Here is a 24402-nt window from a genome sequence, read left to right on the forward strand (position 1 = left end):
AAGGGTGACTGCCTTCCATCTTACGTGAAGGTTGGCCACATCTGCCACCCAGTTTGACCATTTGTTTCAAGAAAGCTGCAATGTTATAACTGCCAGAGGATTGGCCAGGTGAAGGGCGTTTGCACAAATTCTGCCATGTGTCCCCGATGAGCCCCACTCAGATCAAAACTGTAGCGCGATTATATTGAAGTGCTCTAACTGTCGAGACACTCACAGTTCTTCTTCCAAAGACTGCCCGAAGATTAAGAAAGAATTTTCTGTACTCAAACAAATGGTTAGAGACAATTCAACCCACAAAGAGGCCGCTGAAACAGTGCGACGTAGACGACGTCGCCGCAGACGGTCCTTACATGGATTGCGACTGCTTCGAAAAATGCGTTACATATTTAGGTAACGACGTCACCCGCAGTTCCCAGCGCAGCGAACGCTGAGGCTGGACGGCAGAAAACTCCGAAACATCTCTCTTTAAATGAATGGCCATCGCTTCTAAGTAGGCGACCTATAGAAGAGCAGCAGCAGGTGCCACATTCAGTACAGCAAGCTGCTCCATCGGATGAAGTACAACGTGCAGATCAGCAAGTGGTATCGCTACTGCGATCCTTAATAAAAGTCACTGGCGTGTTGCTGAACAACATGCACACAACGTCATCCAGAAGTACACTGCAAGTACTAGACACACAATACCGGCGCTGGCAGCCCTTGAGTAAACCATGGCTCACCACTCTTTTCGGGAGGAGGTACAAAAAGCAGCAATTTTCCGATTGAATTCCCGGGAACTCCGATCGCGCTACGCTGATTTCAGACGCTTCGTGTTCGCCAAGTTTCCCATCATCATCTGCGAACCAAACTTATCGAACTCAATCAGGCTATCCTGTTTTGAATCATTTATGTCGCCAACTATTGGTGAAAACAACAAGGTTATGGTGTTTTTTCGCCGGGATCTCACTTACATTCTTCAGCTTGTACTGATCTTTCGCCTTCCGAGTCGGTGTGGACGAAAGCGCGGCTTGCAGTCACTGTCGCGGCGAGGAGACTATCAAACATGTACTTTGACACTGTCTTCGATACAGCGCGCACCAGCTGTCACTAGCCACCACGTTGGCACACCTTGACGACAGGCCACTTTCAGAACACTCAGTCTCGGAATGCCGACATGAACTGTCGTCGCAGCGAAATTCAGTCAAGGGTTTGTTGACCTTTTTACGTCACAGTGGCCTATTAGAAAGACTATAATGATCCCATTCCATCCCTTTCCATATTTTTATTCATTCTTTTATTTTTGTCACGCTCTTCTTTCCGACTTTACTTCCCCTTTCTCTTCCCCTAGTGCAGGGTAGCAAACCGGAGGTTTTAACTCTGGTTAACCTCCCTGCCCTTCTCTCATTTGCATCTCTCTCTGTCTATTCCACCTAGAAAATTAAATTCTTTCAAAACTAGCGAAAAAACCAAGGCAATTATATTTATATCAAAGGTGCAGCAACTGCCTGTAGACTTTTAACTCTTTTTAAATCAAAATCCAACCGACATACTCAGCAATTTTAAATCTCTAGGTGTGCTATTCACTCAACATAAGCTTTGGGCCATGTAGATACAGTAACAAGTCTGTCACGAGCAACAGCTTTGCTCTTTCAGAATAGAGGTGTACTGCCCATGAGCATTAGAATGTTATTATATCACTCAATTTTTTCTTTCTAACATGCATTACTGCTTTCTTGTACGGGGCAATACAACGCCAATACAGAAAAGCTCACTCGCGCCAAAAACAACATAGCTAGAGCTATATCTACTGTTCCATCGTACGCTGCAGTGGCTCCTTTAATAAAGAAATATGGTTTAATGTCCATGTAAACCTTTACGATTATTGCTTCAGTAAAATATTATTAAGAGAAAAACGGCTTACTGTTCCGATCTAAGTTACCTTGCGAATCTTGCATTACAGATATATATATATATATATATATATATATATATATATATATATATATATATATATATATATATATATATATATATATATATATATATATATATATATATATATATATATATATATATATATATATATATATATATATATATATATATATATATATATATATAAGATATTGGAAGGGCTGAATTGTGCCACTCAGCCGTAGTAATCATGGAAAGCACATGCTCAAAAGTACAACTCGAAAACCGGTAAACTATTTTTGTGATCGTGATATTTTGTGGGAAAATATAACCGCACTAGAACTCAAGCGCGTTTCTTTTTTCATTTCTGTCAGCCAGCATACAAGTTATTATTTTTTTTTCATCATCTTCTTCAAATTATTATTACACCAGTACTAGTTGAGTGAAATGCTTGTACGTTCATAATTATTTGTTATTACTATTTTTCTTGCTATAAAATGTTGCTCATTAAACGTACGTAAGTGAGAACCCGTCAAGTCGCCTCATCGGCAGCTTTTTTGTTTCACCCCTCCATGTACACTGACACAGGAATAAACTGAATGATTGATAATAAAATGCGTATTACTGGACGCGGAATCTTCGTTAGGAGGCACGACAGTGGGGCGAGATCGAAAGTGTTGGAGAGGACACTCAATCTTTCTTAGATCAATCACGCTCATAACTGTTCATTTAATATGCAAACCGAAGCTAAACATTCTTTTTTTTTATTTTCAGAACTGAGCAGCCGAGTTTGTAAACATGCTCATTCATCTCTGACATACGACCATTTAGCTGCTAAAAGGCAGTGCCTGCCCAACACGCGAACTGGCGTTTCTTCTTATTGGTGCTGCAGGGTACGCTGATATCCTACGCTGTCGTAGGTTATTTTTTCATATGTGCTGCGCCCCACTTTGCCTCAAATGTGCATTATGTTATACAGTCAATAGTGTTAGAACAAACCCTTTCCCCTATCGCAGTAATTATGGCATCTGGTTGCACTCAGACGACACTCGGCTGCTTTCGGAGTGTGTCGTACGGCGTCGCAACCGGCAGTGCCATCTCTTTTGCGCAAAGCAAACTAACAACTGTAAACCTGTCAGGTGGGCGTCGAGTTTAACCGAAGGAGACACAGAGATATCATTGCACTAAACGACCGTACTTATTTTACTTGGACGTATGCGTAAAGTATCGGCAGTTGCGTACTCGCTAACGTGCAGCCTTGATTTAGTTTTCTTCGACAAGAGTACCGATGTGCCGCGAAAACACGTCTCACGCGTTATGGTTGAACAAAGCGTCATAAGATGTCGCTTCTGTCGTTGATGGGCACCTAACGTGTGCGGTACCTGGTATTCTGTGAAGCGTAATGCCTTTATAAACCAGCTAAAACCAGCTAATAGCGGCGAGCGTAAAACCCTTCGCGCGCTTTTGTAATAGACCGACACTTCCAACTTCCTCACTCAGCTCGAAAACATTCTATCCCGATGCACCTAACTTTTACATAAAATGGCAGTATCAGAAAAGTCACATCAAGCTTTCCCGCTAAATTAAGCGTCGTCCTTTTACGTCTGGAGGGGGTCACTTTCTCGTTTCTAATTTCTTTTTTGTCTTCCTAGCCTCCTATTTTTAAGTCTCTGAAAAGAAGCATAAGTTTCGAAAGCCCTTCCGCGTAATCGCCACATCGCCAGCAATTTAACGCCATATATCTGACAGGGAGACACGCCAAGGAGGCTAAGTGTTTAACGCATGAACGCTTCCCAAGAAATGCGCATTATTTCATCATTCTCTCTTTCTTCCATTCGCCCGTTAAAATGGGTCACTTAGACCTCCCCATCCCTACTGCTCCAGCGCTTTCATTCTCTCCGTGTTGAGACGCATGGCGGAGAGACGCGACAAGGCGACGGCTGTACCCATTCATAATGCAGAGCGGGCGTCTCGAGGACTCGGTATGAATGTTTGAGGTGCTCTCGGGGTATCCTTTTGTCGGAGCCATCCTGGGCGTATAAGGGTGCCACTTGACAGGCCCTTTTCTCGTGCTCTATACATGCTCGCGTGCGCTCGACACACTTTTATGGTGGCTTGCACCATTGTGCGCGTCTCGTTCGCGTTTCGCTCAGCCTAATGCTCACCGAGGGGCCACATGTGAATGAATTGCTGGGCATCTTGATACGCGGGTTCTCGTGTTTCTTTTTTTTTTCGGTTGCAGCTGCGCCGAACCAGCGACGTGAAACGTACATATAAACAACAAGAGAGCATTCTGACGCTCTTCACTTCACGGGCACACTCTCGATAAAGCGACATATTTTGTTCCGTTGAAACGCGTGCTCTAGTCGGTGATGAGGACGGTGGTCGGTGATGAGGACGCTGATTTCAATGAACATGAACAGTGAAGGCTCTTGAAATTATCAAATCGCAACCACACCCGTGCAGGAATCTGACGGTAGCCTTGAGAATATCGCGCTAATGACATAAGTTTCGCCATGGTCCCAAGAAGACCTTTTAAGGCAAAGGTTGGCTGTTCAACTTTCTTTTTTATTTCATCGCCCACTTCTGTGGTTTCCCCAATCAGGGTAGCAAACCTGATATTTATACCTGTTAAACTTCCTGCCTCTCCCGATAATTCTCCCTCCACCCTTTCACAAACGCTCGTCCAGTGCCAGAAACACAGTATTAGCGAAAGACCCGATAACAATCATGAGTTTAATAATAGTTATGGTGACGGCGAATGACAACAGCCAAACGAGGAGGAAGTTGCGATGCACTAGCCGTGAGTAGTAACGTAAGTAATACGTATGTTACCACCGAAAAAAAAAACAGTTCTAATGCGAACCTTTCCTTCTGAGTTAATTCAAATTATGGGTTTTAAACGACCTAAAGCAACACACATGCTATGAGGAACGGCATAGTCGGGAACTTCCACATAATTCAGACCACCTGAGGCTCTCTAACAAGTACATTAATCTAAGCACACGAGCGTTTTAAATTCCGCCTCCATCGTAATGCGACCTTCATGGCCAGAATCTGCCCAGGAATTTTGGACATTTCCCCTTCGGCAATCTGTTAAGCTTCAGCGCGTTGCATTAACGGAAGTAAATGAACAGCGTATTGAGAAATTATATTACAAAAATATTGGCTAACTTTCAACAAATTGCAGGTAGCAACATCGAAAGAGAACTTCCTTCTAAAAATCCCAGGATACCTAAGCACTTCTTATGAATAGTGAATGCGAAAGCATTAATGTCCAATTGAACGGCGCTGAGCGGTCCTTCGATTTTTGCGCTGTGAGCAACGTAGCATAGCCGTACGTACTGCCCGAGCCAGCAAGTAGCAGCAGCCTGCGGTGTCAACGCCGCATGATATCTACGCGGCGATGCCCTCTCCCCTCACGCCACACCTGGCGCGCTATCGCACAGCAGTTCGCTTTCGCCCGCTCGGCCTAGCACAAGGCCTGTGCACTTCGCTGCTCCGCAGTGCTCGTGAAGACAGAGAGGGTGACGTGCTCTCGTGTTGAGGCCCTCTCTCTTCACGCAACACCTGACGTGCTATAGAAGCAGCAGATGTACCCTATCGCCCGCTCTGCTCCGTCGATCCGCAGCTCGTGACGTAGCCTTCGCTTCCAATGGTATTGCATGTTTATGTGCCGTTTCGCTGCTCCAGACGACAGACGCCGGTTTTATCGCTCAAGACCATTTGACGCGTTCGCATCAATAGCAGGCGCACTTACTGCACTCAGTCGACCCTTGGCGCTGTACTATAGCAGGGTTTTTTTCTTCCCGACCAAAATACTGCTGCAACGCAGGAAAAACTTACGACTAAGTGTCGAAACGCGCATAATATTAGAACGAAGTAACCTCTCGACGTTACAACCTGGAACTTGAACAGTGACCAATCTTCAGAATTTTTTTGACAATCCTGCCTATTCAGTTACGCTAATGTACGGCGGTGAAGTTAAAAGATTGCCGCCGAGTCAATCTCAAAATTTAGTGGGCAAGACCAAACAGGTGATATCATGCTCATCAGAAAGAAAAATAAATCTGTTTCCCCCGTTCTCCAATGTAGGGCAGTAAACCGGATTTTCTCTTCTGGCTGCCCTCTCAGCCTGTTCCGCTAGTCGCTTCTTATCATCTAGCTCCTAAATGACGTCGTTTGAAATAAAGTCGCAATATTTAAAACAGCGTCAGTAGGTTGTCGCATAACCCGTCTCAAGTAGTCACCGGCTAAAATCGCACCTTGTATTCTGCTGCAATGAAGGACGCCAATGTAGGGTAACACCCATAACTTGCTTTCGTAAGTTCAAGACGGCTTCATGCTGCATTCAACACAACTTTAGTCAAATCAAACAGTCAATTAATCAAAGCGAGATAGAGGTTCGCAGAAAAATGGAGATGAAGTGATCAACAATGGTTTATCAAGGAATGCGTCGGCAGCCGACCTTTCGACAAAAAGGATTTGTTCTCGCCAGGCCAACAACTGCCTTTGTCAATTTATGTCTTCATTTCTTACCTTGGCCAAGTGGAGCAACTTTTTCAGAGGCATATCCCTTGTTCAGCCAGTGATAATTATCTATCAATAACAAAGGCTTTGTGATCGGTGTAGCACACCACCAGCGGCTACTTGCCGATCAACTTTCTTGCGCTTGCGCGAAATCAGCCGTCACTGCTTTTTCCACCGGCGGTTCGCAGGCGCCGTCCCACCAAGTGACACACAAGGGCCCATACCGGCGCGCCAATGCGTTGCAGGCGTCTGTGTCCACGCTGCGATTCCAGATCACGGCCCGTCACCTGGCTCACGGCTTGATCAGGCTGCGCTGTTCCTCTTCGATCAACAAGAACCACTCGCGAAGCAGCCAGGAACTGCTCGTGGGCACGCAGAGGCATCTGGCTACCGAGAAAAGTACTCGACGCCCTTTTTTCTCTCGGTGTATTTATCCCCAGTGCTCTCCTTTTAGGCGTTTTTTTTTTCTGTTTATATCTGTGCCAATGCTCAACAAGTGTATTCTTTTTGTCTGATGTCACATGAGAATGCAACTACACGATATTGAAACAATGAAAATGGTCTCTTGAGAGGCCCCCTCTCATGGTCTGGCCAGCTGCGCCATGATCCTAGCCGCACCTGTGAATACCTTGAAATATAACGCAACATTTAAGTAAAAATCAGAGGGCACATAAGCACTTCTTCCGAGTTGTGAATGCTAAAGCGTTGATGTCCACTTGAACGCCGATGGGCGGTCCTTCGAGTTATCAACTCCTCATGGGCAAGCGAGCGCGTTGAGAAGCTTGGCGCGTTTTTATTTGGCCTTACTGAGGCGCAGTTAGAACCCAGGCGAGAACTTGCCCGGTCAAGGAACGCGCGGATAAGACAGGCTTCTGAGAATGAGAGCGAGGGTTACCTGGCGTCGCATCAATGCCCTCTCCCTTTACGCAACACCTGGCGTGCTATCGCTGTAGCAAGTGTTCCTTTTCGTCTGGGGTGGGGGAGGGGGGGGGGGTGTCAGTGTCCACTTATGGCTAATTCACACTAGGCCAAGACGACACCAATTGCGGTCGGCCGACTGTCGGCGACAGCGTTTCTTACTTCGTGTCGATGCCTCTGTCACACTCTACCGACGCCGACAATCTGCCGACGGTCGATGGAGGGTTCGGCATCGGCAAACTGTGACAGAGGTGCCGACACGAAGGAAAAAACGCTTTCGCCGACAGTCGGCAGACCGGAATCGGTGTCGTGTTGGCTTAGTTGGAATGAGCCTTCAGTGGACATGTCCATTTTGTCTGATGCTATAGTTCTTATTGATCGGGCTGGGATACGCGTCTGAAAGTGACAGGTGCACCCACCCAATTAGCACTTCAGCAGCTGATGAAATACAGAATACCACCCCCACCCCCACCCCTCCTGCTCTGCTTCATCGAACTGCTCTCCTGACGTGGCCTCGCAGCCAATGGAAATTTACTTGCCGTTTTTCGCTTGTCTACAAGACAGACGCCCACTTTTTTGCACAATGGACCATTTGAAGCTACCGCAGCAAAAGTAGAGTTATTTAAGAGAAATTACACATGCTCCTGCCACAATAACGCTGACGACCCGGTACATGTGACTACTCTGTTGCTGGTAGGCCCTCCAACACATATATTCATAAGCCATATATACGCAATTAGAGTTGAGACACAATGTTTGGTTCGTGAAACAGTTGTGAAAGAATGTGACGGATAAGCCATCCTCTGATTCGGGCTGTGCACGCTGACGTGTGAGTACCATTGGTTGTTTATCCCACACGCACTCTCAACCTGCAGCTTACGAAGAGGAGAACGCACCGACAGTGACCGGCGTGAAGCCGTACTACTCGGTGGGACACACGATCGACCTCAACTGCAGTGCTGTCATGACAACCGATGAGATTGAGCTCGAGTGGTTCATCAACGATGATGAAGTACGCCAAGCTCTTCTGCTTGCAGTCTTTTGACGCTTAACAATGAATCATAAAGACATAAGCACCCTAATGAATCTCGATGTTTGCATTAAAGAAAGACTAACCACACGCAATTATGGTTAAGGAAGGAGTTAGGGGTGATTTCCGCAACTCGCGAAACTGAGGAGAACGGAACTAGCAGCCATAACTGCAAAGAACAAAACAAAAATTAAAAACGAGAAAAAGAACTGCTACAAGGTTAAAATTATTGTGAAACTCTGTAATTTGCACTGGGAAACTCATTAATATCCCCATATGTCATTACAAAGGCATACAGAAACCTCTGTTACGATTTCAAACACCAAAGTAGCGAGCAAACATGGAGTACTGAAAGTCATTTTGCAACAAATTTCTTCAATAATCGGGACGTGTGCGTCAAGGCGTAATTAAGATGTGTAATTCCACTTACTCCTTTGCCCTCAGCTATACAGCAAACAAACTTGGACGTTAAATGCAATGAAAAAATAAGATTAAGGATTGATAAACCTAATATAGGCGTAAATACTAATGAGTTCGCGTACAATATTTTAGAGAGGTCAAGCATGCACATTACATATTTCAGCAGGTTAGACCGCCACAGAAGTTGTCTCGGACGACGAAAGCACGCCTTTTCTTAGGAAATTGTGACTCACGTTGACCACTGTCTCATGCATAATGTGGCAAAGTAAAACGAAAAATCCACGTTCCCACAGGAATTTCACGATACTCTTATCTCTTACTTGTGCGTGTCAAAATTAGGTTCTTTCTGGTGATGTTATCTGTCACGATTTCATAATTTACCTTTCGCAGTTTCACCGACAGTTGATTCGCGCATACGAGCATAGCAATTCGTAATATACAATGTTGAGAAGCCGCCGTCGCGCAGCCTTCCACTAATCTCTCATCTTCGTTTCCTTCGCTACCGCCAGCACATGCCGAGCGGCTACCAAACACGTTACCCCACGAGCAGACAGTCCGAGACCGGCCTGCGCGAGACAGTGGTGCGTCTGCGCTTCGTCCTTCAACCGCGACACTACCACAACGATGAGCTGCGGCTCCGCTGCACGGCCACCTTCTCCAAGCTGCTCACGCTCTCCTCCGAAGAGACGGTCCTCGTCGCCTCCCAGCAGACGCCGGGCTTCCACATAGCCGAGAGCCGCTCAGGTGAGGAAGGAGTCGCCACGGGTTGAACGCTGACCGAGGAACTTTCGTGAAGCTGCAGTCCGGCATTAGAAGCGCTGACCGAATTAGAGGGGCCGCTACGTGGGTATCGTGCTGTTGTATAGGGCTTGAGAACGTGCCGTCAGAATGTCCAACTTTCCACAGTTGTATCTGTGTTCGAGCAATTTCTAACGAGTTAATACTCCTCGAACTGCAATTAATGATATATTATTTCCTAAAGGCCATGCTTGAACTCGATATGAGGCTCACAGAGCTGTGCTGGAAGTCATATCAACGACGCAATTTAACTCTCATCTGTAATGTTCCTACTCTGCGTGTGACTGTGTGATGTGTTTTTCCTTAATCTCTTCTTTTTCTTTACCTCCTTTATATCTTTCTCTTTACTTGCCCTCCTCCGCAGGCAAGTGGGCATGACGTCCCTTTTGTTAGACAACTGCTAGACCGTATCTGTTTGTCTCTTTGCCACGTTTATATATGTTCACACGATTAAGAATAATGATACCGGGTCCCTCCAAATAATTACGTTTAAAGCAACAACATATGTAGCAATTTTAGGCATAATATGCATTTTATGCCGCTTCGCAATTTCTCTCTAGCTTTATCAGGTAAAACCCCAGAGATATTTTTAATGCGTCAGCATTAGGAGTGTCAAAGTGGGACAACGTGTATGTAGGTCATGTATGGGAAGCCAGTCACGTAAGTAGTGCGCATAGGTAAAGCGATCGGAGAGCTTAAGATAGCGTGTGCACACACACACACACACATTATATATATATATATATATATATATACATATCTATCTACATATATATATATATATAGTAGGCAAAGAGGGGTTCTTCAAACGTAAAGAACTTGAGTGGTGCTACAAGGTAAACAGAACAAGTATTTAATTTCAACAGTTTCGATCGGTGGACCGATCTTCATGACGGTTGTGAACCCTGATGAAACCCTTGTAGCACCACTCAAGTTCTATATATATATATATATATATATATATATATATATATATATATATATATATATATATATATATATATATATATATATATATATATATATATGCTATGAGACACCTACAAGGACACCAAGGAGACAACACAGGGGAAATTATTGTACTTACTAATTAAATTAAAGAAATCATAAATTAATGTAATTGAAAGTGGTTGAAAAAGCAACTTGCCGCTGGTGGAGAACGATCCCACGTCTTCACATTACGCGTGCGATGCTCTGCCAATAGAACTACCGCGGTGCCGCTTTCCCATCCACTTTACGGGGTATTTATGTGTTACTACTAAAGACAACCCTAGGAGTATTAGCCAGCGCCACCAGTACAACCCTTGGCGGCAGATGTGGAACATCCTTTCTGCCCCAGGTGTCACAAGTACGTGATCTTTCTGGGTGAAGGCAACCGGTCAATAAACCCACACAAGGTACCTGAAGGCATAAATCTTGCCAGATTCGAGACCCTCGATATGCAATAAACGAAAAGAAAGGAGGTTAACCGAGGGGCCCGATTTTTATTAGTCATATCATAAGAAGCCAACAAAGACACCAAGGATAACACAGAGGAAATTACTTGCGCCTAATCAAGGAAGTAAAGAAACGATAAATTAATGGGAATCAAAGTGGATGAAAACACAACTTGCCGCAGGTGGGGAACGATTCCACAACCTTCGCATTACGCGTGCGATGCTCTACCAATTGAGCTACCGCGGCGCCGTTTCCCTGTCCACTTTCTTGTGTGTTCATGTTTCCTAGTAGAACACTGAGAGTGTTAGCCAGTGCTACCACTCCTCACAAACCTAGGCGGCATTTATATATATATATATATATATATATATATATATATATATATATATATATATATATATATATATATATATATACTACGGCATGGGGTGCATAGTTGCAATTTCCTTCGCGTGCGTCAAGCGTTCTCCTTTGTCCGCACAGCGTGCACAGGCATCCCGCACCTCGAGGTTTAATCAGAGGAAATTCATTCCCAGTGCACGCTACGCAGAAACTGTGATTAACACATGGTAATCGCATAAATGAAACACATTCGAAAGAGAAAGTTCTCACAGAAAAATAAAGAAAGCGACCCTGCATTGCGCGTAAGAGGACAAAACAAGGACAAAACGACATTCATATATCAGACCACGTGACGGGTAAAGAATAAAAAAGTGCCAAAGGAATAAATACTGCATCGTATTATTTGTCAATGAAATGACGCAGATGGTCTGAGTTTGTAAAAGTGTGAAGGTACGCACACTGAAGTTTCTGCGAGTCTACTCCCTTCCTATACTACTTTATTCCTTTAGAACCGTTAAAAGTGAGCGAAAATGTGCCCTCTGTATCTACTCTCACTCTCGCTTTTTTTTTATCCCTATACACCTTCCCCCAGTGCAGGGTGCAAACCGCACGCACGTCTAGTTCACCTCCTTGCCTTTCCTCCCTTCTCCCTCTCCCTTTCTCTCTCTCCCTCTCCCTCTCTCTCTCTCTCTCTCTATATATATATATATATATATATATATATATATATATATATATATATATATATATATATATATATATATATTTCTCTCTCTCCTTCTCCCAACACAATTAAAAATACACTGTATCTTGCATGGTATGTGATAAGAACGGTGCTTTGAGTTCTATAGTGAAAACTATTGTAAGAAAACACCCCAATTTCTGATGTGATAAACGGTGTGCACTCAATAAAATGTTACCTCTTCCCAAAGCATACGTGCGGTTCTTTAAGGCATTCGCTTTTTACACAAGATGTCGTACTCCACAATGTGTTGTTTTTTGACATACAGAGAAAGTTATCGTTTCGTAATTAAGCATTTTTTTCTGTTTTCTGTTCCGCGTAGTGGTTTGTTAACTGCTATTATTCCTTTTGTAACATAGTTAGTGTCCGGAACGTTGTATCCTTTATATCGTCCTCTAACGACGTCTTATTTGCCTTAAATGAGAGAAAAATGTGTTTCTTAAAATGCAGAGAATCCTACCCGAGTGTATGCAGAAGGGTGCAGACGCCTACACCCTACTGTACATATAGGGAAGAGGATAGGCGACGGAAAGGCTGTAGAAAAAAGAAAAGACAAAAATATATGATCATGGCATGTACGGGTGATACAAATATTATGGTGCTGATGTAAACAGCCTAGAGGTTGTTAATTCAGCCAGTGTCCTGAAGGAATATGAAGAAAATTTTGAAGCTTGACGTTGCTACGAAGGAGAAGACATGGGACCTAGTATCTACGGATGCTTATTTTTGTTATATATGTTTGTGAACATGTAAGCCCGTGCACGAGCTCCTGCTTTTTCTCATCTGCGGAACGTGCGGAAAGACAGATAGATGGCAGCGAATGACAAAGAACGAGGTCAAAACTGAAGATCAAAACAGAATGCAGGGAGGCACAACCGACAGTTGTATAGAAATGTCTGTTTTCTTCTTAAGGCAGCCACGCACGAGCTCATGTGCCGGCATTATGCAGCAAACACAGCATTTAGTGCAGATGCCACAGAGTCACGCAATGTGTCGTCACTGCACGTGTCGCATTAATACGAACATGATTTGAAAATTGTTACAGCGCTAACACATGCATCCACAAAGTAACAAGGACGAGACACATGCGTTGTGTCTCTTCCTTGTTACTTTCTGGATGCATGTGTTAGCGCTGTACTAATTTTCAAATCAAGTGTGCACCAACTCACCCAGAAAGTTTTATGAATTACTACGAACAGTTCCCTGTAGAGAACAATGAGTCATCGCAAATACTTACCTGCAGTACATGTCGTGCCTAGGTCAATGTCTCAAACTCTTCCCCGCAGATAAAAGTTCGATATTACTACCGGCAAGCTTTGAAGGTGTCCCGCAGTGACTCAAGAGGCACAGTATCCCTAAATGTTGTTTGATATGTGTGATACTTATTTGTGCATACACCTGTCGTTACAAAACTGAACGAATCGAAGTTAGCTGCAAAGCACTTATTTGCTGCTATATTTATGCGTGTCTTCGCTTAGGTTAGAACATGTGTAATAGCTCTGCGTAATTTTTTTGCTGGATTTTTCTTTTGTTATTTTTCCTCTCACGAATACCTGGAACAGGGTGGCCATCCACCTTGGGGAATTAACATATAGGTCTCCGAAATAACGCTTATTCAGGCACCAATGACACCATGACCTTTTCTTCAGACAGTCGCAACCTTATGTTCTGCCTCCTTTGTTAGTGGTGATGACGCTGCGCTGTCTCCTGAAGGAAAAACAGCAGAAGAGGGTAGGTTTCTTAGCAATTCCTTTCTCATGCGCAACTGCTGTAGTCTAGCCACAGATCCGTTTCAACCTATCGTTTCACCCTGTAAAGCGTGCTCTGTTACGATGTTACTTTGAACGCGGCGAAGACAACCTTTATTGAGCTCCTGACGTCAATGCTTAATACGAAAAAACCATCGCTCTTGATTGGAAATAATGATGAAGTCTGCCTAATTTAGCAGCTGTGAAAACTATTCCAATCGTTCTCTACAGAACGATTACAAGGCCTCCGTTCTCATTCTACTCTGATAAAAATGAGAAACATTTGAAAGGATCTGTACGTGCCATAAGATAATAAAACGCCAACCCCTCTTTTAACTTCTGTAGCAGAAAGCAAATATTCTTCCAGCATTCTGACCTGATCTCGAAGCGAAATATAATGCAATTATTATCTTTATTATATGCGTATAAATTATATAAGTGAAACGTTAAGCATTCAGTTAGGAAGAAAGTGTACTTGGTAGTGACAGAACGCAATGTTTCTCAAAGGCACTAACAGTGATTTGGTTAAAGCCACTCAAAACACAATGATGAAAAAAAAAACATTCCAACACAAAAGCAGTTTTGACAGAGTTTTTGTCGATCTCCACTTCTCTACTGACAAGCGTATCTTTTCTTTACCAATAACGCTGATCATTTTTGCGTATTTACTAAGAAAGGCCGAAGTGGTGTGCCTTTAAACATTAATGAACAAACTTTACTGTCACATAATACCCAGGTTCTTGGGACAATTGCTGATGTGAGGCATTTTATAGTTTCATTTAGCCCTATAACGCAGGCACTGCCCCTAGTCAGAGTACCATGGAGGTTTCTAAAATGGTGCAAGATCCTGTGCACTCAGTGGTGAGCACGCAGTAGATCACTTAAAAAACGTCACTTAACATCATTGTCCTTGAGGTGAACTTGTCAATTAAGTACTGTTAAACAGACAACCCGAATAAAACTTGTTACATACGAACATTTCTTATGGAATGCACTTTATGTTCCTTTTCAACGCGATTCGTTTGCTTTTGCGAAAGTATTTACGATGTCATCTATCCTTCGCTGAACGTAAGCTACATGCGTGACTGATGAGCACATGTGCTCACAAAATTGACAAAGTTTAAAGAGCGGAAAATAGCGAGAGTGGCACTGGGTAGCGCAAGTACTGACGATACACGTTCGTTGGATGATCTGCCGTTTGATAGTGCAAGTGCGATAGAGCAAGTGCCATTTTGATAAGGCTGCAGTATGATAGCGCAAGTGCCACACATTGCTGTCACAGATAATCATGATATGTCTCCTGTTTTAATTGGCTTCTTATGCGGCTGCTCTGCTTGATTTAGCGTAAAATTGGTCATATTACAGCTCAGCTCTTAGGCGCCAGTTCCTGCAGCGAGCGCCCGTGTCCTACCTCATAACTGAGCGAACGAGCACCGCAAAAGCTGAGAGCAAATGCAGAGCGCAGCGGGGTTTGAAAAAAGCAGCGACATCCAAGAGAGGGCGAGGAGGAAAGCGGAGGAGGAGAATATGGCGAAAGCGTGAGAAGAAAGTTGCAGTACCGCGCAGGAAAGGCTTTGCGGCGACGATGGCCACGAGATGGCGCCAAAGTAGCGCGCGCGGTGTGCATGGAAACAAAGCACTGCATGGGTGGAGTTTGTCTACGGCGGCTTCTGTGAATCGCGCCCACGCGTCCTCCACGCGCTGCCTCACGTGATCTCCCGATTAGCGAGGCAGTCGCGCCACACTTCGCTCAGCTTGCAACGTTCCGCACTAGATTATCCGCACCAGGCAATATATCGCGAAACGAAAACACGTATACAGCTGCGCTCAGGAGGAGGAGGAAATAAAGAGAAAAGGCGCGGACATTAACCAGAAAGGCGTTGGTTAGCTACTCTACTCTGGGGGACGCAAAGGAGGGAATGGAAAGATGAGATAGAGGGAAGAAGGAGGGGCGGGGGAGGAAAGCCGCGGTGAACTCGCGCACGCACGCGGAAGGCCTGAACGAGTCAAAGGTGTTCACATAGGCCAGTCGCCCTCAAGAAAGACAAAAGTGCCTTCACAGCTTTGTGGGCCGACGAGCGATGGGGACGGTCTTCAAGTAGCACCTGAGCTACGCTCAAATTTCAAATTAGTTAGTATAGTAATCGTCGGTTAATTTTTTAATGCCCGAATCACGAACTTTTCTACGTTAGAACGCCAGTGGAAAAAGGACACAGCTCAAAAAAGACAAGAACACGAGAGAGCGACATGCACACAGAGCTTACTTACAACAGTTTACTCACGAAGCCATGAAGGAACAAATATGTAGGGTGCTACCAAGCGCAATATGTGAATGATCGGCAAAATACCTGGAGCTTCATTTGCAATGCTGATAACGACAGCCACACGCCCACGGGGCACACCGAATGTTTGCAATTCAAACCATTTCCCATGCGATTTTCCAAATCGAAAGTTGACGCACGAGCTACCAAACTTCCTGAGGAAGCCTGCCTCAATTATTTCACTTGTCAGCTGTGAATTATGTTTAGCCAGCTATTCGCTTTTTTCCAAGTAGAGCTTACACCAATGGTCGCGGCAATGAATACCCAGATAGCCCTGTACCGTGTTGTCCACATCGTTATGGTGCTCCCTGAGACGATCATTCAAGCACCTTGCTGTCTGCCCCACGTACTTTTTTCCACAAGAGAGAAAAATTACATACACCACGCCAGCGATGCAGGGCACTAAACCCTTCCTGTGTTTCACAGTACAATGGCCACGCCTGGCTTGGGAAGCAAACTTGCAAAGCTGTGCTAGTTTTTCCGGAGCGGAAAAAAACACCACAACACAAGCACGTTGCCCTGCCCTCTTCAGTTTGTGGGACACATTATGTACATACGGAAGTACTGCAAGTTCTTTCTTTTACGTTGGTGAACCAGCTGCTGGATCAGCTTCGCCGCGCTTGATTTCCTTAAAAATATTTTCCTTAATAAACCATACCTTGACAAACTAGCGAAGTCAGTCGAAAAATCAGCAAAGCTAAGTATGGACTTCCGTTTTACCGCTAAAACGCACAAGAATGACTGCCCTCTACGAGTAAATGTAACCAAAAAAGGGACTTGGCAGAAATCTGTCGTCATATTTCCTGCAGAATAAACTTAGTCTACTAACCATTGACGACCCCTATCTGGTAAGACACTCGGATGCTGCCATCAGGGTTTTTGAACGAAAACAATAAGGGTCTGAGGGGTTTTCTATCGATGTAAAAGACCGGTATTGTTCCCACCCACATGATGAGATGCTAAGGTATGTAGAAGAATGCATAGACAACATTGAATTGATAGCGTTCCAGAACGAGACAGAAATTGCGGTGAGTGGGTTTTTATAATTGTTTTCATTTTATTTTAAATCTACCTTTGTCTCTTGGGAGGAAAGCCAATACATTAAAAAAAGTGGAAAGTGCATAGGTTCATGTCTTGCGCCTCTCCTCAGTGGTATTTACCTCGCACATAAAGACCGCATTATTTAAACTTTTCTTGATATGGGGGGGCGCTGGTTGCAAAAGAGTGCAGATATGTGGACGATTTTTTAGTTGTCATTGAATGTCCAGAGATGTTTGAGCAGGCTGCAGGAAAAGTGTTAGATGTATTCAGAAAAAACCTGCATCCGTTAGAGCTGACGCATGAGCTATCCGAAAATAACTGTTTAAGGTTTTTGGACGTCAAGCTGTGCATGTCCAGTAGACATTTGTGCTGGTCATTCGAACCGAGGAGCGGGAAACCGCTTCTATCTTACCAGTCAGCACATTCAAAATTAGTCAAAAGAGGAATCGTTAATGTGTGCCTCGTCAGTGCATGCCCTTAGAAGGTCATGTCCGCATTCTGTGCAAAAAAGTTTTAATGCTCATGTTGACCGCTTGTTGTCTGCCGGGTACACGAAGGCTTTAGTATCTGCTGTCGCGCAACAGCTTTTTAAGCAAATCAAGCGTGGCGAAGATGACCGAGCACGACGTCCGCCAGTGGAAACGAAAAAAAAAACTTGCAGTACTTCCGTATATACATGATGTGTCCCACAGGCTGAACAGGGTATACGGCAACCCGCTGGTGTTGCGGTGGTTTTTTCCGTTCTGCAAAAACTAGCGAAGCTTCGCAAGTTTGCTTCACAAGCCAGGCGTGGCCATTGTACTGTGAAACAAAAGAATGGTTTAGGGCCCTGCATCACTGGCGTAGTGTATGAATCCTCTTTCTTGTGCAAAAAAGAACGTGGGACTGACAGGAAGGTGCTTAAATGATCGTCTCAGGGAGCACCGTAACAATTTGTACAACACGGTACAGGGCCATCTGGATATTAATTGCCGCGACCGCGGGTGTAAGCTCTATTAAGAAAAAAGCGAAGTACTGGCTAAAAATAGTTCACAGATGACACGAGAAATCATTGAGCCAGATTTTATTGGGAAGTTTGATAGCTCGTACGTCAGTCCTCCTTCGATTGCACTTTAGACTCGGGAAATAGCGTATCTTAACAAGGTTTGAATAGCAAGCGTTCCGTGTGCTCTGTAAGTATGTAGCTATCATTATCAGCAAAGCAAATGATGGTCCAGGTTTTTTGTCGATCATTCACATATTGCGCACGGTAGCACTCTATATATTTATTCCTTCATGGCATCATGAATAAACTGTTGTAAGTCAGCGCTGTGTGCGTGTCGCTCTCTCGTGTCCTTGTCTTTTTTGCGCTGTGTCCTTTTTCGAATGAATCACCAACAAGCCCAAGCTTCCATGCAAAGTTAGAACTCCAGAGACAGAGACGTACTGTCAGACGATCACCTTCAGTGGTACTGTTACTTTGGCATGATGCATGCTCAACCAGCCATTCAGCTCATCCAGTTTTGCTCAACCAGCCAATAAGTACAGTGAAAGTGATATTGCTGAAATTGACCGTCCGAGAATACATGCCACAGTTATACTCCCTCGGTGACGACTCACTCCGACACTGCCTTGATAGAGTTAGTTTAAGCCACACGGTTGATGTGGGCGCCACAAAAATTAGGAAGCCTTCATTCGCCTACAGTCGTTTCAGTCGTGTCACATCTGTACGTCTGTGACGTCATTCCTCATTTATATTGTAACTTTATTTGTGCATCGTAACGACGTTGATTTCGAACGATATGCTTCTTGTCCTCTGCAGGAAGAACCGCACCTGGCTGTGGGACGCTCTTCTGGACAGCCCTGGAAGCCGTGTTCGTCTTCTTCCTCTTGCGCTAACGAATTCGAAGGCCGTGACGGCACAATCTCAAGCGCACACTTGGACAGAAGAGAATTCAGTGGCGTTTGGCTTAATGTGTAGCATTACCGTTGCTCAGGCTTGGCGACAATCGCGGATCCGATGACCCCAGCTCGCCAAATTCAGTAACGGCGGAAGACACGGCAGCTGTGCGCGTTCAGTGCGTCGTGCTTCAAACTGCAGTGCTGGGATGACCGCTGTGTATGTGTCTATGCTTCCGGTGGCGATTCGTTTGTTGTTGTTGTTGTTCTTGTTGTTACTTTCCTATGTTACAGTGTTGGTAAGCAGTTGCTGCGGTCCTGCTTCGACACGACGTGTTTGGTAGGCATTTCTGTGAGAGCCGCGATGTTGTCGCTGAATAGTTATGCATCCTAGAATGTGTACAAGAGATGGGAACTGGTAACGTCTTATCTTCGAGAGGTGAAGTGGCTGGACACGACGTACTGCTGGTGTTTTTAGCATAATCCCGGTCGATAAGCACTTCATCGAGGTAAGTATTGGCAGCGATGCGCTCATATTACAGTTCGTATTCCTGAAATTATGTGCGGAACACCTGCTGGTGTCCCGTGGAAAGCGCACCCTGAGAAGCATTATGCACACTGATTTGCTAGTGGAAAACAGGCAGACATGATTTTAGTGGCATGGCCTAACGTTCCGTTGTAATCTAGCATTAATGTGCACCAACCACTACTACCCTTCTCTTGTTTTTCAGGGATCATTCCTCTTCTTGAAATGATGATATGGGAGCAAAAGAAAGCCTTTTCTCGTTATTTTCTTTTTCTGCGGAGAACCGATAAATCCACTTAATAATTGTTCTTTCAACTAGGATACAAACAGAAAATTTGTTTTAAAGAAGTAGGCATTTGTTACTACGTTCACACCAATTTATTCCTATAAGAGTTATTCAAAGAAAAAAGCCCATATTCACAAAGCATCTCTTACGTAAGTGTTCTTTGACAGTAGCCAGCTCGTATATGCCCTTTAAATGAAAGCGTTCAAACAATAATGAGGCGATAGTTAATGCTGCAGCAAGTCAGGTATTCCATCTGCGTCAGTGAGATTTTACATATACGTGCGCAGTTCTTTTTATTCACCAATATGGCACTGCTTGGTGTTTCTGACTATTCAACTACAGATTGTGCTTAACTCCGTTTAGTCCATGTTTAGCTTGATATTGATGCGAAGTATGTGGAGCTGCCGTAAGAACGGTGTGGAAAATTATGAAATTATAGAGCTGCATACACAAGCGTTTCGATAACGCTGTTGTGTGAAGAATAATGCAGATATTTTTTTTTCTTTGCGCACACCGTGACAACTTCATAAAGTTGAGTTAAACTTCATGAGTTAGAATGTGGGAAAATAGAGGGCTGATAAGGTTGGAAATGCATTGTTTTTTTTTTAATGCAACACCACCCAGATTTATTTGTAACGAAAGTGTGGCGTGTAAGCGAGGTTAGTTCTTTTATCATTCTTTTTCCTGCAAGAAGGTTAGTTTGTATCATTGCTACAGAAACAGCCTAACACGCCGAATTACGGCGACAGCAAATAGAAGGTTTGACGTGTTCTATTGCGCCCGCCGTCAAGTTCGTTTCCTCACTGGTTGCTCTTCCGCCAACCCGCTACCTCTCCCTCCCCCCAACCCTGCCCCTTTTGAATTCAGGGATAGACGGCAAAGCAAGCGTCGCAACAATACGAGGACATGACCCGCTATCTCGCAGCCCGAACAGACCGAAGACAGCGGTGACACAATAAAAGTGCCTCTACTATGCACCCGTCTGTTCTCTGTACTTTGGACGTAGATGTACCGTCGACGTTAAACACGTGTCGTAAGAAAGAGAAATCAAGCTGCTCTTTGTGATTCCCGCTGATTCTCGAGTATATCAAGTAAATGAGCTTAAAGGCAGACTGCAACACCCTCTAGCCGACGTAGCTCTTTCTCGCTTTTCCATTGTTCTCATTTCTCCTTTGGTGCTTGTAAACGCTATATCTACGGCCGTCTGTTTCAAGTTACTGAATTTAAGCTTTAGTAGACAATGGGCTGGAGAATACCCGGAAACACATTTTTCTGGTAACATCCATTGTCTTCTTATGACACCCAACAGTTCAAATAGTTGTTGGAGCGGATTTCAAGCGTACAGTTCATTTGGCAACGCGCAAGTGCCATTTCATCTTACGGCTTCTAGCAGCTAGCGTACAAATTACTTTTTTAAGATTATTTTCGTCGTGTAAGATTTTTATTCCCCCCCACCCCCCCGGCCCGAGCAAATGATCTCTTCTCATTTTCTGTGTCCGCACGTATAATACTATCCGCCTTACTGATTATTAGACGTTACTCTAGTGTATCATTTTAGACCAGCCTGCTTTATTAGAGGAACATGCTCTACAGCGTTCAGTCACGAGAAGCGCCGCGCACGTCCTTATCATAAGCGCATAAGAGGCCTATAGAAGTGCAAACTCACATCTAGAAAGCTTCTCGACCGAAAACCTTAGGTGTCTCCCGCAGCTGTGGTAGCTGACGCAAATTACAGTGACAACCTTGTGACTACGATGATGACGTCGTGAAGGCTCACTTGTCACAGCCCTGGAATTTAATCCTGGGAGCGGACAAACCCAGTTTTCGTTTTCCGGTAGCCTCTTTCTTTTTTTTTTTCTACCAAGAGACATAGAGATATGGTGGCAGTAGGCACAGGTACCCTTAGCAGATGTTTCTGCAAGTGATAACTGGAATCTACGCTACGAAAACAATAAAAGTAGGGAGAGATAGGGATAGTTATTATCATAGAAAAGCAGGGGGCCGCCCTGAATGAATATTCCGACTCAGCAACTGGGAAGTGGGATGGGAGCAAAAAGAGAAAAGGAAAAATGTGCTGTGATGAGGACGGTGATTTGAATGAACATTATCAGTGAAGACTTCAAATTATCAAATCACAACCACTCTCGTGCAGGAATTTGACAATAGCCTTGAGAATATCGTGCCCATGTCTGTTCAACTTTCTTTTTTATTTCATCGACCACTTCTCCGGTTTCCCCATGCAGGGTTTCAAACCAGATATTTCTACCTGTTAAACTTCCTGCATTTTCCTATATTTCGCCTCTCCCTTTGACAAAAGCTTTTCCAGTGCCAGAAACACAGCAGCAGCGAAACAGACAACGATAACGGTGAGTTTGATAATAGTGATGGCGACGGCGATGACAATAACCAAATGAGGAGGAAGCCGATGCACTGACCGTGAATAGTAACGTAAGTACTACGTACGTTACCACCGTAAGAAGAGGCACTTTTAATGCGAGCTTTTCTTTCCGAGTTAAATCAAATTATGGGATTTAAAAGACCTAAAGCAACACACATGCTATAGAGCATGCCAAAGTCGGGAACTCCGACATGATTCAGACCACCTGAGGCTCTCTAACAAACACATTAACATAAGCACATGAGCGTTTTTAAATTCTGCCCCCGTCGTAATGTGGCCTCCATGACCAGAACCTACCTAGGAATTTTGGACATTTCCCCTTCGGCAGACCAATACCTTGGCACCGACGAGGAGCTGCTGGCGGAGCTCGCCAGACGGTACATTAACATCTCGAGACAGAGCGACACGCACATGACACACTACGTCGGACCTCCCAACGAACAGCTGGATGCTGACATTTCGGAGACAGAGGTCTACGCTGCGCTACACAAGCTGTGCACGACGTTATCTCCGGGCCCAAGCGGGGTTACGAACAAGGCGCTGCTTAACCTCGACCCGAAGTCGGTGGGAGCATTAACCGAATGCATGAACGAGTGCTGGCGCTCCAGCCATTTACAAAACACGCACGGGTGGTGTTCGTACCAATACCGGGCAAAAAACTGAACCTAAGGAATCTTCGCCCCATTTCACTCACCTCCTGTCCAGGCAAGCTCATGGAGTATGCAATACTCTGCCGCTTACAGATCTTTACAGAGGAACGCATCTCCTACCACCCACGATGCTCGATTTTTGAGCACACTTGTCTGCCCAGGACGTCCTCCTTCAATTACACCACGACCTCTTGCATCTAGAAAGCGGTTCGAGCACGAAAGCTCTACTAAGTCTGGACGTCCATAAGACTTTTGGCAACGTGCTCCACGCAGCCGTGCTCCAGAGCTTAGCCGACTTACAAACCGGCGAACGAACCTACAAATATATCAGGTTGCTCCTCACAGACAGGACAGTCGAGCTCGGAGTCAGGGACCTGCGCTCGCCTGCAATCCGGCACGGGGACAGAGGCACGCCGCAAGGCGCAGTCTTGTCACCATTCCTATTCAATCTAGCAATGCACTCCCTGCCTCCGAAACTGAATGAAGTCCCGGGACTCAGACACGCTATACGCCGGTGACATCACGCTCTGGACGTGTGAAGGGTCGGACGGCACAGTTGAAGAAACGCTCCAACATGCCACCTACATCGTTGCGCAACACGCGAACGCAGCGGGACTAGAGTGCTCTCAGCACAAGTCAGAACTCCTCCTGATCTGGCACCCACCCGAAGCAAGCCCAAATCATTCCCACCTACCATCACGATACACGCAGTCAGTCATCCCCGTCGAACACATGCGAGTACTGGGCATGATACTACAGCAGAACCGATGGAATGGCATCACCTTTGAGAGGCTCCAGATGCACGGGACTGCTACACGCAGTGAACGCGCGTAAGCAAGGCATGAAGGTGAAGGACCTGCTCCAAGTAGCCCAGGCCTTTGTCATCGGGCGTCTCACCGTACGTACAGTAACAGAAGACAGAACGAGCTCGCCTCGACTGCATTATACGACACGCATACAAGGTAGTCCTCGGCTTACCAAGACACACATCCACCGAGAAACTTCTTCAAGTGGCAGTTCACAATACCAACGATGAACTCATTCAAGTACACCGTGCATAACAGGTCCACCGTCTCCAAGGTAGCAAGACCGGCCGCTGGATACTCGCTCGAGTACTCGCTCCAAAACCGCCATAAGGAACCTTGCGTGAAGAATAGTGGCGTAGACCACACCAAAGCTCCTACAGTCACTATGCAACTGAGAAGAACCGCGTTCAATAGAGTTGATATGGATCCTGGCTCACGCGAGGAATCCAGGGAACGAAGCGGCCCACCAAGAAGCTGGAGGATTCTTCAGCCGAGCGGAGGGCCTGCCGGAACCGGTGACCTCAAACGAAGTCCTGCACTCATACCACGACATAACCCAATATTACCGTCTTACACGACACACTAGGCCCGCACCATACAGTAAACTAAACAAGCGTCACGAGATCACCTGGCGCAGA

The 24402-nt window shown here is 45.0% G+C and overlaps 1 protein-coding gene and 1 non-coding gene across 2 annotated transcripts in view; one reads left to right on the forward strand and one right to left on the reverse strand.

Annotated features, from left to right (window-relative positions):
• The window catches only part of LOC142571699 (uncharacterized), a 214396-nt gene extending 193514 nt beyond the window's left edge, over positions 1-20882 (forward strand). The window contains exons 5-9 of the mRNA XM_075680235.1: positions 6612-6822; positions 8217-8353; positions 9301-9535; positions 19022-19607; positions 20778-20882. Of these exons, the coding sequence (XP_075536350.1) occupies positions 6612-6822; positions 8217-8353; positions 9301-9535; positions 19022-19098 (660 nt within the window). The 3' untranslated portion in view covers positions 19099-19607; positions 20778-20882. The remainder of the gene's footprint in view (positions 1-6611; positions 6823-8216; positions 8354-9300; positions 9536-19021; positions 19608-20777) is intronic.
• TRNAT-CGU (transfer RNA threonine (anticodon CGU)) lies at positions 11200-11272 on the reverse strand. Its single transcript has one exon. It is a non-coding gene; the product is annotated as a tRNA-Thr (tRNA).
• Positions 20883-24402: the final 3520 nt, after the last annotated feature.

The sequence above is a fragment of the Dermacentor variabilis genome, chromosome 2, assembly GCF_050947875.1.
Source record: "Dermacentor variabilis isolate Ectoservices chromosome 2, ASM5094787v1, whole genome shotgun sequence".
NCBI lineage: Eukaryota > Metazoa > Arthropoda > Arachnida > Ixodida > Ixodidae > Dermacentor > Dermacentor variabilis.